Source organism: Gadus morhua, chromosome 13, assembly GCF_902167405.1.
Source record: "Gadus morhua chromosome 13, gadMor3.0, whole genome shotgun sequence".
Taxonomy (NCBI): Eukaryota; Metazoa; Chordata; class Actinopteri; order Gadiformes; family Gadidae; genus Gadus; species Gadus morhua.
This window is the reverse complement of record NC_044060.1, coordinates 16387199-16402180: the sequence shown is the minus strand read 5'-3', so window position 1 is coordinate 16402180 and position 14982 is coordinate 16387199. Positions and strand designations below refer to the sequence as shown.

Sequence of the window (14982 nt, the reverse complement as noted above, 5' to 3'; positions counted from 1 at the left end):
AATTTAATGAAAGCTAAACGTCTTCTAAATTGCTGTATTCAGACAAATGTTTTGCATAGTCTGTGAATACAATGATACATTCAAGGTACAGATTGAGACCATACAAGTAAAGATACTTTAATGGAATTTATAACATATTTGAGGCACAAAAATAGCAGTCTCAAAAATTACATAGCAGCAGAAACATTCATATAACATCCTTTAATACTTATGCAGAGCAACAAGGGTATATTATAAATACATAGATAAATAAACTTTCTCTGGTTTGGTTGGTTTATGGCTTCTATAGCCGACATATAAAGCAATGTATATGTACCATTAGGATTAGCATTTGATGATTACTCTTAAAATGATTTTACAGGAATATAAAGCTAAAAGAACAGTTAAGAATTTGCAAGCCATATATTTTCCCACCTCTGCATTCTGTTGATTTGTTATCACGACTGTACAGGGCATACCGAACATTTTGTCTAACATCACACTGTATATAACCTAGCTATTTTACTCTATACAATAAGGACTCTTCATCTGTTTCCTTACATGTAAAGAGAAAGTGAGAAAAATCTACAAAAGGCCAAGCAGTTGCTTCTAAAATATCAAAGCCAAACTATATTGTTGGTTAGCTTATATGTTTTTTGAAGTGAAAAGTGAATAGCTGCTGTAGACGGCAACAGACTCTCAGTATTAGTACTCCAAGTTGAACAGTCCCTAGCCACAGAGGTTTTGAATTTCCCCCGGTCGGAAACAGTGTTGGCCAATATGTAGAGTAAACAGGCTGAGCGTATAAAGCTTCCATTGGCACATTCATTGTAGCAGTCTATATGGCCACAAACTAACAGTCATGTTGAACTTAGGAAGGCATCCCCAATGGGACCTTCGACCGGTAGCAACGTTACAGCACGGAAATAACACGATGACCTTCACTGCATCTACCTCAATGTTATGAATATCACATTATAATTAGGCCTCCATATTATTTCACATCGTCACAGCGAAATATCTACCATATTACTGGATAATATAATAGACAACGAATATATCTTTGAGTTATATATTCAGTTACATAATATATAACAATATATAAGTACTATATCTAAGTGGTGTCGTTGATTATATTCAATCTTTTCTCAATGTGTAAGAACAGAGTAACAGCTGGAAATGCTGCATTAATTCGGTCCGTACTCAGTGACACACGTCCACCAGCCCACCAGCAATGCTTAACCTCCACATGAAAGTTATGTCGGGTTACCTGGAGTAATGCTACGTTTCCTGGTTCTCCCCCGGCTGCAGACCTCAGCTCTCCCTAATTACTACGTGATCCACTTTCCAGAGACCTTGTTTCAGAGGGGAGTTTGCTAACTTCATGTTGTTGCACTTTAACAGCTCACTAAAGGAAATAGTTGCAATACAGCTGCCAAATCTGAACCCTTGTTGGACCTAAATAGTGATTGTCAATCACCCTTCCCAACTGCATATTGCCTGCGCTCTCCGAAACTTCAGTTTCAGGGAACTTTGTGTAAATGAAAGTCATTTTGGACCCACTATTATCCCAAGCCTCTTACAATAGTGTGAGAGGATACATTGTGAGCTTGGGGATGTTCCTCCTCAAATATACTGATTCCACATAACACACTATTCTGAGCGATAGAGAGACTTAGTCTGTATAGTAGGGAATGGGTTGCAACAAGACATAACATACAAGTTACATTATATTCGAGATGAGGGTGAATGTATATAAACTGGTATTTAAATAATTGTTTTGAAGAAGTGACTAACTACGACCTTAATACAATATTCTTCCCTATAGGCTACATCAACATGGCTACACTTGAATATGATATTGATATTGCATAAGTTATAAAAACAGGTTCGGATCAGCAAAATCTGCGTCACACTGTTATTCCCGTGCTGTATTGTTGAGCAGTCCCAATGCCTACAACCCTATGATGAAGAACAATTGGAGCCAGATGTTCCTTTGTCGCTGCTGCCGCAACAACAACAACAACAACTCCACGGGCTAACCTGATTGGTCATATAGTCAAGTCAACCCTCTCTCTGTCTTCTCTATGTACTGCTCCCGTGTTCCACTGTCATTACCCGTTAATCAAGGTAGAAAATAACAGACCAGACACCCCCCCTGCCCCGCGCGACTCCGTAATGGCCACGCTAAACCCTAGGACCCAGAGTGGCCAGCTTCATCTCTGTGGGCAACACGCTCCGGCACAAAGCGACCGCTCTCCCACTCTCGCTCTCTCTCTCGTCTCTCTCTCTCTCGCTCTCCCTCTCCCTCTCTCGCTCTGTCTCTCTATTTCTCTGCCTCTTTTTCTTTCATGTGCACACCGCTGATCAATATGGTTCAAGGTAGCCCACTTCCTTTGATACATGTCCAGATAATCCCTCTCCGGCACTCTGCTTTCTCACTAATTCGTCTGTGGCCACTAACGACGAGCCTCTTGGATAAAAGGTTTCCAAGAGAGTTCAACAGTACGCGACCGTCACCGAACTCGTCGCCTCACGGCTGGGGTCACAAAGCTTCCAGTAAAACAACGGCTGTTCATTTTTTTCCTTGACCAAAGAGTATTTGTGTCACTTTGTATATCAAAACGTAAACTCACAGATTTTTATCAAAAAGGATATATCTATTGTTGTCCAGAAATGTGTATCTATCACTTGAACCACAAACACACTTGGTTATTAGAGACTTGATAAGAACATGTACGTAACATAAACGGCACACAGGTCAAAGGTCATGTCCTATTTGACAACACAAGGTAGAATGGGCCGAGGGAGTCCAGGGGACGTCTGGGGTATGGGTTGGAGTATCAGTTAGACCATATTCAGTCCCAAATGTTAAGGCTTTCCTTAACTAACAGATAGGATACAAGATTTTATTATTATAGTAAAATAAGCCATACATTTTAGTCCAATCTGCATTTGGGCGAACTTTTACTCTCCAAGGTATTGCCGACACTTGTATAACCTTTGAGGAATAGTGTTCAGGCATACAGAAACCCCACTTGTGCCTCTACCTCCCATGACTGTAACACCATGCCCGATGGCATAAACTTGCAATTCGACTGTGAGAGAATGGAGTTTGGATGATATGCGGTATGAATACAAATTCTTAATAGCTTTTACATTTTAAATGTAGTCACGCTGTACAAGTTCACTGTAAAAAGATATGTTAATCTGTCAGTATTTTAATAAATGTCTCTTTTTTTTTTTTTAAAGCTGGAAAGATTTAACAGTCTTAAAGTCTTCATGTAATTTCTTTAATTTTACAGTGAATGACTAAAGCCTCATAGTGTGACTAATTATATTTAGCTCTGCTTCAGCAAAACTCCCATCACACATTTATCTCTTTTTCAAGCTTTCGGCCGAACGACACTGGTGCTTGTTCTTCTTGTTCAACGTTTTGACTCAAAGAGAATAAAAGCAAACACAACAAGGCAACTATGTGCCCACAGTTCGGGAATAATCACAAAGATCCTTCCCCATATTTCGAAAGGACTAATTCAAGAAGTGTTGGTAAAGCCCGTTAAGCCCAGCTGTCAGCCTCAGCGTTCATCACGCTCATGGTTTGTTTGTTTTACGTAGCTGTTTTCACTTACGCCCCCAGAAGGACACAGTGTGACCGTTTGTAAGCAGAGACCAGTGACCACAAGCAAGACTTCAAATATGAGCAGCAATACTCTATTCCTTTCTGTGTGTTCACTGACATACGTGTATACGCGTCCAGTCTCGAAACAACAGCTCGAGTTTTCTCAAGAGAATGTTAATATGTAAATGTGTGATCTTTCGCCATGTAAATACATATATATATAGAGAGAGAGAGTTATTGCAGATGGAGTTCACGCAGGATATCTCTGTTGGTTTCAAGATTTTCACAAGCTTTTATGAGTTATCCATAGCAATAAATAGCAAAAGTACCAGAATGGTCTACCAGACCCGGCATTTCATCTCAGGATTCATAAGGCTGCCTTTTTCACACTGGAACGCCTCGGAGAAGGCTTCAAAGTTCTGCAGGGATCCAAGAACTCTGAACAAAGGAGACATATCAGGTGTAAAGCATGCTGAATCAATCTTGAATCTAAATGATGATATGTCATGATAACAATGTGTGGACTGACCTGTATTCTAGGGGACTGTGGGAGTCGGTTTTGATGGACTGGCTAGCATACTCAGGGCGATAGGCACCGCACCAAACCTGGGAAAACAATTGTGGTAGTTTGGACTGAAAGATCTTCTGGTGACCATGAATGTTGTTGAAAATCAGCGGTAACAATAGACTCTAAGAAACATATTTGGCTTTCCAAATTTGGCCCTTCTTTATGTTTTATAATCAATGTAAATGCAGTGAGATCTTTGAAAAACGATTCACTGCTGCATGTTATGATAATGAACAGGAACAGGACATTTGTTTTCTTTCATTGAGCTAGCTAACATGATTTATTCATTGACCCTCCCTCCGACTTAACTCTCAGTGGAGTGTGTAACGCTTATATAGTGTGTCGATAAAACCTGTTTATTTAGGGCCTGTATTCTGACTAACTGACTAGTGACCTGTTTCTGGTTGTGCTGTATTTTCTCTGGCCCAACAGAAATCTTTTCTTTGGCAAGTCCTATCAAGTTCAATGGAGAAATCTTGTAGCACTCGGTCCCTCAACGACCACCCCCACATTCCTTATTGTTTATTTGTGAAGAACAGACAGTATATTATAAAAAAATATACTTAAGGGAGTTTTTGTTCTCCGGAACGTTGAAAGAAGAAAGTAAATACATAAGGTTATACGAAAATTATATTTGACACCTGGAATGTGCTTTGGAGAGTGTTTTTTTTTTGTTACCTGGGCAAAGTTAAGAAAGAAAAGCTGTTTGTGATTCAGGTCTAGTCCGGGTAAATGAGGCTCTTCACCTTCTGTAGCCACCCACTTCAGATAAGCCTAGACAAACAAACACACACACACACACACACATACACACACACACACACACACACACACACACACACACACACACACACACAAACACACACACACACACACACACACACACACACACACAGGAAACAATTTTAATTATGGCCTTTTCAAGTCGAATGGTGGCTGATGGCAAACATCCTACCTTAAAAGCTTGCCTCACTCCTCCATTGTCGGCAATGTTTTCCCCCAGTGTACTGATACCGCTGACCTGATATCACACACATTAGTTAGTCATTAAAAACACAAGTTAGTCACTATATCCTAACATGCATGCTATTTATCGCTAGTCCGGATATCACACATAATAATATTAATACTCGACTTACATTCTGTCCACCTGCAAGCTTCCAGTGGAAGTTCCCATACTGTTGCACCATGCACTGGGACTGCTCTTTAAAGTGCTCGGCAGAGTAATTACTCCACCAGTTGAGCATGTTACCGTCCTTGTCAAAATTGCGCCCTGCAACCAAAAAGAAAATCAGTCAAACACTGTTTACCCAAAAACAGTGACATAGTCGAGAAACATCTCACAAACCCCCCCGGAGAAAGAATCCCAATGCAATGATGTGATGATGTTGTCAGCAACCGTCAAAACACGAAAGAATGGTGCAATTTGAAGTTTAAAGGAATGATCATTATGAAGAGGAAAACGATGAGTTATCCATCCTGCCCACCATTGTCATCAAACCCATGTGTGATCTCGTGTCCAATCACCATGCCAATCCCGCCAAAGTTGAGGGCCTGCGGCTGATGCTTACTGAAAAAAGGTGGCTGCAGAATACCTGCAGGAAATACTGAAACAAGAAAAGAAAAAAGAGCAGATTCAGCAGGAGCAAGGATATGAAGGAGTCTGAAGATATAGGATTATTTAATAGTATTATTCAGTTAGTGCTTTAGCATCAGCTGAGTAAGCATCCATTCACATATTTCCTGCTTATTCTTGTGTTCTGGCGAAACACTCCTTTCTGTTCTCCATCATCCGATTCTCAATAGCATTGCATTTGGCATAGGACCATTACAAATGTTTCCCAATATGAGGGGTCCTGGTTCTTGAACCTCATCTATCTCATTTATTTATTATCTTATCTTTCGTCAGAATGGGATTGAGGCTTTGTGAAAAGGGGAAAGGGGGGTTGTCTTACCGATCTGGTTTCTGTTTGGTGAGTAAAACGCATTCACTACAGCAGCACCAATGATCCATCTAAATAAACACAGAGGGGGGTGACTAAGCTGGCTGAACATACGCTTTCTATTATGGTGATGATGGTTGGGCCATTTGAGTCAATGTTGATGTGTATAATCATGATATTATTATACTACTACATTAGTGACCCAGTGGTGGTGGTAGTAGTAGTAGTAGTAGTAGTAGTAGTAGTAGTAGTAGTAGTAGTAGTAGTAGTAGTGATAGTAGGTGTTGTTGTGTGATATAACTCACAGGTCTGAGTCAACTGGTTCTCTGAGTTTCTTCAGGCTTTTATGTGCCTCACACTGGAGGTTTTCAAGGATGTTCTCAAAGTAGTTATCTTCTGTAAAATTAAGCTACAGAGGAGAAAAAATGTGGAAGGTAATTGCAAATACTGTACGTTCAGAAACATATTCCAGTGGTCGAACAGACAGACGGACGGATCTGACAAACAATTCCTACTTACATGGGCATACTCCTCATCCAGCTTCTGATTGTTCTTTTCCAGAATGTGGTCTGGATACCCAATGTGTTCCTTTATGGCCATGGCCTGCAGTAGATGAACAAGTGGAGTCAACCAACAGCAGATTCCATCGGCCCCTCCTCTCTGACAGCAGGGTGTGTGTGTGTGTGTGTGTGTGAGGGCGTGGTCACCTTCTCTCTGGCCTTCTCCTTGGAGGGCGCGTCCATCCAGCTCAGTTCCTCCAAGGTTTCCACGTAGGCTTCTTGGATCTTACTGATGAGGTCACTGACCTGGATACAGACATGTCAAACTTTATCTAGAACGTGGATTTGTAAAGACAGAATGTGGTTTGAATAGTTCCCAGAGGGTTATTTCCACTTAGTAGCCAGCATGACTCCCAGTGGTACATAGTGAAGGTTCACGTGTCCGAATGCCTTCTAAATTCAACAGCCCCAGCAGCACCTCTTCTGTTGAGTGATCGAAACCTCCGACCAGACGGCTGAACCCACCATGCGTTTGCTCTCTCCAGCGAAGGTCTCGCGCACGTACAGCGCCCCCACCGCGTTCTCCATGCTGCTTTGGACGTAGCGCACACAGTCACGCCAACGCACCTCCTCTACCGTGGTGCCGAACAGAGCCTAGCCCCGACACACACACACGCGCACACGCGCACACACGCACACACACGCACACGCGCGCACACACACACACACACACACACACACATATGCAAACACGCACATATACATATGCACATGCACGCACACGCACAAACACAAACACAAAACACACACACATGTACATACACACATACACACGTACACACAAATGCACAAACACACACAGACACACACACACAAATACACACGCGTGACGCATACGCACACATACACACACACACACACTTTGCATCAGGGATTACTACATAAGGGCCTTGCACAAATTGGGCGCACACACAAGCATACTGAAAGGCCTGATATGGTGATATAGCAATAGTATCACAGTGGGCAGCTGTAATGTCTGTCTGCAGTGCCTTCAGCCTCACCTTTCTGTAGTGTGCTCTGGCTTCCTTGAAGCGGCGACTCAGGCTGTTGATTCGATCAAGGATGAGCTGCCAGGTGAGGTAGTTCTGCATAGTTCTGGAGGAATCAACACGAGTCAATCTCAGCACCTGCATGCTGTGATGACTAAGGATGGATGGACGGGTGGGTTGGTGGGAAGATAGGAGGATGGGTCAATGTAAAGGGAGGGTGGGGGGATGGACTGACCTGACACTATGTTTGGCTAAAACCTCATTCATTTTCTCCAGGTATGGAGAGCTGTAGACCACCACGTCCTCTTCAGGCTGTATTTTGATGGACACACTGGACAGTACACCTTGGATGAATCTAGTCCAGTTAAAACCCTGGGACAAAGGAACACACCATTTAAAACCCATGTTCAACGCTAGTGAAATTGTTTTCACCTACCCCTTCATAAAATAATTGTATCAATATAATATACCTTTCAAGTCCTTTTTTTTTTACTAAATATTGTCAACATATCCTCAAGCTGAGAATGATCTTAAAGGTTGTATCAGCGATGTTGGCTGACGTCACTTCTGTTGGTATTAGAAGCGAGATCCCAAACAAACAGAGCCAGCTCGCCCCTCCCTTCCGTGTTTCGTGTATCCAGTTAAAACTATCATGATCGCAGCGCAAAAAAACCACAACACCCACCCCTGTCGGTAATTGGTTGGAATACTATTTATTATGGTTTTGAGTGGTTGGCAGTACCATTTGTTTTTGTGTAAGATCTCGGAGCATAGGCTGCTTACAGATACCCGTTTTTTTTGACGGCCTGTTTATGTGGCGCATAGCTAGCAGATCGTGAGGAAAGATTAGTTGAATGTGATCATTTATGTTTCGGCCTAGAATCGCTGATACAACCTTTAAGGGGGCATTCCAACATGTTTTCCCCTTCCTGCCTGGTGTTTGGCAGTGCAGGCTGTAATCATGCTGTAACTGTGCTAGTCAAGCCGTCTCGCTTACTGACTGATGGGCCCACTCACGTTGAACTTGAAGGAGTCCTGGAGCTCTGCCAGGGTCATCCGGTTGTAAAGAACCGTGACATCTTGCCGCTCCTCCACCGGGGACGTGGCCTGCTCAGTGACAACAACAACAACAATAACAACAATGACAATGACAAGCCGTCTGTGACATTATCAGTTGACCACACATTTCCTCCATCCACTAAAGCCTGTCCCATTATACTCATTACGGCCGGTGCAAAAATAGCCACTCTCATCTCGTCTAGCCATGAGCTTCTGGCGCTAAACCCTGGACAAGTTTGATGTGTTTTATTGGATCCAATCTGAGAGGAGGCTTATCGGTTATTGTAATTTCATTTCCGATGCTATCCACTCACGTTTGCAATATCTGTCTCCAGATCCAGCACCTGCCCCATCTCCTCCCACACGCGGTCGTCGTCTTGGGTCAGGTTCCGGTCCTCTCGGGCGATTTTGGCGATGGAAACCATGAAATGCAGATAGGCCTCTCGTACCTGCGGTGTGGAGATGAAAAGTCGATGAACGGTGCAAATCATTTTCAGCGCTACTGAATCAATCAATGTTTTGACAAAGTTGAGTTGACCTTTTGGTAATTTCCATCGTTGAAATAATAGTCTCTGGATGGCATTCCAAGACCAGGCTGGTCAATCTGTCAATAACGAAGCAAATTACATGTATGATTTGTGTGTAACTGTTTACATTTCAGCAGACACTTTGGACCCAGAGAGATCCACAGTGGATTCAGATAGAGGTTATTCAGGAGAAGGTAGAGGGTGAGGCATCTTGCTGAAGGATGCCTACTGCTAGATTGCAGACATTGGGGAACCAAATTTATGGAGTCAAACACCTTGGCCACGACCACCCTTTGCTTCCCTATCATCCAAAGACGCGTAAGCGCTTTACATCTGTGCATTCTCGATTCACAATCGTCATAAGAATGTGCGCATTAAATAATGAATACAGCCCATTGGTTATGGGCTTCAGTGCTTTATAATTGCTGTCCTGCCAGCTGATCTTACGTAAATGATATGGCGACAGGAGTCTCGGTCGTCCGTCCACACGTACATGTCCAGCAGCACCTTCTTATGAAAGCGAGATGTGAGTGTTGCCAGTTCGTCCTCCAGACTCCACGCCTCCTCTGTAATGAGAACAAACTCATGGAAACCATTCCATCATTCACAGAGAAAGAAAGAGAGAGAGAGAGACAGAAAGAGAGTGAGAGAGACGGAGAGAGAAAGAGAGACAGTTACCGAGCGAGAGCCATGCCTGCCCAAGATTAGGCCTGACAGGTTTTGATGAAAGCAGACTGCCTCTTCTCACAAGAAATAAAACATTGTCCTGCCAGCAGAATTACCCGGCCACTCATAAATGTGCCTGCAGATACGCATGGCTAATACTGTGTGAGCCACAGTGCTTACATTTAATTACAGGACAGACCAAGCTCAAAGAAGCTCTATTTAAACCCAGGGTTGCAATCCTGATAGAGAAGCCACCGCCACCACCAACACTAGCACTGCCATCCCCATCTATATGACTGGCTTATCCCAGAACCGAGCTCAGCCAAATGTTACTGAACGCACACAGAGAAACTTCTAGAGTTTGGGGGTCTGAACCAAAGAGGATAGATTGTGTAGTGTAAATCTGCCCAGTGAGCTGCAGCTCACACAAGAACACTTCTGTGTAAATCAGTTTAGAAGTGTCTTGTCTATCTAGGACATGTTTGCACATACTTTGACTAATCTCTGGATAGTTACTCAATAGCAAATCAAACAGCAGATCAAATCACAGCGACAGCACCATCTGTGGTGAAACACAGGCAATTGTGATGATTTGCGATGACATGCGATGCTAAAAGATGCTGATCCGCAGTATTTGGTTACCCTCTATAGTCAGCTTTATATTACCTGTGGTCGTGTTCCAATCATCGGAGGCAATTGGCCAGTCTCCGATACTTTCAATGAGCCTCAACAGAGGCTGGGAGTCCCGCTGTTCTATCAGACCTGCCAACAGAAAGCCCACCACAAGCCATCAGAGGGAAGCGGTTTTACAGTGTTAAAGCATCCCTCCAACTGGAGCTGCAGGGCAACACTCGCTTTGTCCAGATAATAGTAACAAGACAGATGGCTCCAGTGGCCTCCAGTCAGTTCTACTGGCAGTCCGAAAGAGAAGAAGCACAGGGGATACACGTTTTATGTTTGACATTACTTTTCCGGCCATCTATTTTAGATGACAACTTGTTTTTATGTCTTATATTTGAGGCTTATGTCAAGTTTAATGGCAAAAGAGGGCTGCAGAGAGTGGCGATCCTTACTCTCGTTCATGCAGGAGCTGTAAAGTGTCTTGGCCTTGCGTATAGCCACCCTGTCCTCCTCGTTCTCAGTCTCCAGAACACCTGCAAAACGGATGACGAACAAAGTTCAAAGTCTTCGCTGTAACGGACACTCTCTGAGGACACCAAAAGCAGTCCCAATCACAGCGGTAATGATGCCAAGCTGTTCCGTGTACACTCTCCAGGTGTGTGTGTGTGTGTGTGTGTGTGTGTGTGTGTGTGTGTGTGTGTGTGTGTGTGTGTGTGTGTGTGTGTGTGTGTGTGTGTGTGTGTGTGTGTGCGTGTATGTGTGTGTGTGTGTGTGTGTGTGTTTTTGTGTGTGAATATACATACTGTATATATATATTTATATGTTTGTGCTTGTGTGTTTCTGTGCACGTGTGTCTGTTTGAGCTGACCTTTGAGGACAATCTCCAGCTTGTCCCCCAGAATGTCAAACACACTGTGACGGGAGCTGGTCTCTGGGATGACATGGCGCTCCAGCCAACCCCCGCAGGCGTACTGGTAGAAGTTCTCACACGGCTTCACCGAGGCATCCATGTTCTGCAGGAGTCTCGCGGCTTCAGGGAGACATCAGAAGAACAAATCAAGAAAGAATCTATGAAAATAAATAAAGACAGATGATGATGTTTAGTTCAGGGATATTTCTCTTGAAGGGGAAAGGCATGAAGGTTTTTTTGGATGAAATCAAGCAGGGAGTTCATCATTCATTCGTATTGGGATGTTCAGATTGTTGTACTGGAGTTGGAAGTTATATGGAAAATCAAAAGAGAAATGGAATGGAACAGTGCCGAGCTTTCACCTGCAACAACACACTCTGCGGTCGTGCACACGTTGTTGATGTTGGAGCCGTGCTGCTGCCCTGCAAATATAATACGGGCTGAGAGTTAGAGTAAGGACAAGACAGGAAATTAGCCTGATTAGCATCCCAACCCCCAACACCCCCCAACCACGAGATGTAGGCTAGCGGTCGTATTGAGGGGGGTCATATTTTGTATTTTGAAAACGTGGCGGCGGGAAAGAACAGGCTTCGACCAGATGGAGGTCAATGTGTCTGGTCTGAGGCGGTTATGTCAGAACTGAGCGATGCTTGTTTGTTACTTTTGTCCGACACTGCTTATCAGGCAGTGCGGGGGAATTAAGAAGGAGGTCTGGCTTAGATGGCAGAGGAAATTCATTCATGATGGGGACCATTGTGCAGCTATTATCATCAGAGTTGCGGCTTTCCAATCCTCCTGAACCAGCGCTCACCCTTGTCCGTGGAGCTAGTCCAGACACCAGTCCTGTTGGATTGTTCTGTGAATGGAAACAACAGTTCAAGATGGTCCCCAGTGAGCGATGAACACAACGGTACTGAAAACAATGAGGCTTTATTACAGCAGTTGCAACACTTTCCACTCACAAACAGCAATAGAAGCCGCGGCAAGATGTGCAACATGTTAAAGAAATTGGCATGGCTTCTTCACCTCATCTTATTACGCGCTCATAAAACATTATCGCCCACTGACCCTGGGTGGGTGAGAGGTGTTTGGGTATTTTTGTGAATGTGTTCCGGTAGCCTACCCTTCACAGCCGACGTATAGAGCACTATTAGCCCTGCCAAGGCACAGCTGAGCAGCAGCAGCAGAACAGACAGGCTGATCTCTGCGATGGTCCAACGGCGCTTCCCTGGTTTGCTTGATTTCTCCATGATGTCCATTTGACTTTCTGATTTGCCCATTCTCCCCTCCACCGGTGTTCTGGAATGGCATGGAATGGCATGGAGTGAGAAGGGACGCTAGGAATCCATGTGTGTGTGGGCTGCTCACTGCGATGCGAAATGCTGCACACCTACAAATGCACGACACTGATGAATCAAATGTTTTGTTTTGAGGTCCTACAGCACCAGAGCCTTTGGACATGGTTGTTCAGATCCATAGAAACTCTAAAAGGTTGTGTTTAGGAGCTGTGTGTGATCATGCATGGGGAAAGGAAGGCATATGTCACTTAGGAGATTGGGTCCGGCTGTATCAGCAGACTGCATCTGTTGATCATGACGCGTGTGACAGATTCATATATAGTATTGCGTTGTTTTAGGGAATGAGTGATCACATGCAAACAGACCAGCACACTGTCCTCCAAAAACCAAAATCAGTTTGAAATATTATGCGTGGTGACTGGATTATTTTCATTCTTCCTTTCTGTCTGTGTGTGTGTGTGTGTCTTTTCTTCCCTGTCTCCAGAATCAATAAATCCCCAGTATGAAAGAAAGAGAGAGAGCGAGAGCGTGAGAGAAGGAGAGAGATAGAGAGAGAGAGCGAGAGGGTTTCATTTTTCCTCCTCCTAATCATTACTTACACGTGAAGCACAATATTGCTGATGAGTGTTTGTGGAGGTAACAAAACCACAATCACCTGCGGCATCTCGGGCGGCCTGGCAAGGCATCTCGTCACTCCTGAGCACCTGTTCCCTCCGTAAGCAGCCTATCGCTCTGTCATTATGGGGCCCTGCCGACCGGCGCGGCGCTAAATCAACGCCTTTCGTGCTGCTTTGCCCGCCCCCCCGCCCCTCCCACTATCCACCACCGCCACTACCACCGCCGCCCCCGCCATCAGCTGCTACCCATGAATACACATGGGCACATGTGTGTCGCCAACCCACCATGATGGATGTGCACTCGAGCAAAGGGGGGGGGGGGGGGTTAGACACCCTCTGACACCGGTCAGGAGGAGGAGGAGTCGCTGACAGACATTCAGGGATCGATATGAGATGCAACCACAGCCAAAGAAGAATAGAAGAAGAAGAGGAAGAGGAGGAAGGAGGAGAGGAAGGAGAGGACGGAAAAGCAAACAATGCCAGATTGGGTCTTGTGGTTTCTCTGTTACGTACGGTGGTGTGCTGAAAACACTGCGTAATTATTTTACTGTTCATGACATGTGAATAATATATAACAAGTGAATAATGTATGAAGTATTGATTAGTTAATTCTTTATTTACAAAAAGGAGGAAGAGAAATACAGATGCCAATGTGTGTTGAAATCGTGCAGTGGTTTAAAAGTTCTGTGGGTCAACGTTTATACATAATAACGGACATTTGAACCGATGGAAATACTTTAAGCTGCTTTAACTGTATTTTCCGGGTAGGATTACAAGTGATTGTTTTTGGTCAGTTCCACGTCACTACTCTTGATTCAGTAACTCGTACACAAAAACAAGGCTTATTGCACTGGCTGTGACAGGTCACCAATGTGACCTGCTCTGTTCTGTCCATACTCTCATAATTGACATCTATTGTCAAGCACATGTACAGCCGAAAAACAAAGACACCAGGCACAAGCCATTGCAACGCTCAGCCTATCTTATCCAATGATTCACTACATAAAGTTTTGTTTTTCAAAAATGTGTCTGCTTCGTAAATGCACATTTGGACTACAATTTTAACTGGTACCTGTGATCCAATCCACCACTTAATTTGCGTGCGTATCATTCTGTGTGCGTGTGTGTGTGTGTGTGTGTGTGTTTGAAATGGTATACAAACAACCAAATTGTAGTTGGCTGATCATTCAACATTGTTGGTTTCCTATAGATGTACACACATGCACACTGACAAAGAGAATCACTGCTTACCTTTATCTTTGGATTGTAGAGAGTCGTCGCCAGAGCCTCCGTGCGGTTATCCCAGACACCCCTGCTGAGCTTCCACTCAGAGCTGGTGTGTGGAGAAATGAGACTGTGCTGCTGGATGGTAGGGAGAAGCAATGCACAGTGTGTGTCTACTGGGCTGCTCATGGAGCGAGGGAGGCAACCTCGGAGAGGGAGGGAGGGCGAGAGAGGAGGGAGGAAGGGAGGGAGGTAGAGTGGAGGAGAGCGGAGGGCAGAGGGGAAAAAGAGAGAGTAGAAAGGGAGGGAAAGAGAGAGAGAAAGAGAGAGCGAGAGGAGAGAGAGAGAGAAAGAGAGAGAAGGCGAGAGATAGAGAGGGAGACATATTAGAGCGAATGA

The 14982-nt window shown here is 44.2% G+C and overlaps 1 protein-coding gene across 1 annotated transcript; it reads right to left on the bottom strand.

Moving 5' to 3' along the window:
- Positions 1–96: 96 nt before the first annotated feature.
- mmel1 (membrane metallo-endopeptidase-like 1) lies at positions 97–14779 on the bottom strand. Its single transcript, XM_030374942.1, has 24 exons — positions 14611–14779; positions 12568–12743; positions 12256–12300; positions 11807–11866; positions 11403–11564; positions 10987–11067; positions 10580–10675; positions 9695–9813; positions 9259–9324; positions 9035–9169; positions 8679–8768; positions 7897–8033; positions 7674–7767; positions 7138–7266; positions 6820–6918; positions 6632–6715; positions 6418–6521; positions 6125–6183; positions 5657–5776; positions 5309–5442; positions 5125–5190; positions 4848–4943; positions 4131–4207; positions 97–4039 (listed from the first exon to the last, which is right to left on the bottom strand). Exons 2-24 carry the CDS (start codon positions 12722–12724, stop codon positions 3940–3942), a joined length of 2310 nt encoding a protein of 769 aa, XP_030230802.1. The 5' UTR covers positions 12725–12743; positions 14611–14779; the 3' UTR covers positions 97–3939.
- Between the last annotated feature and the right edge of the window lie 203 nt (positions 14780–14982).

Excerpts from the sequence above, each read along its gene's own strand:
- mmel1 (XM_030374942.1), bottom strand. The coding sequence starts at position 12,724 with ATGGGCAAATCAGAAAGTCAAATGGACATCATGGAGAAATCAAGCAAA. Across the intron at positions 11,867-12,255 it reads GACTAGCTCCACGGACAAGG|GGCAGCAGCACGGCTCCAAC; the intron begins GTGAGCGCTGGT and ends TTATATTTGCAG. Across the intron at positions 7,267-7,673 it reads CCAGAGCACACTACAGAAAG|GCTCTGTTCGGCACCACGGT; the intron begins GTGAGGCTGAAG and ends TGTCGGGGCTAG.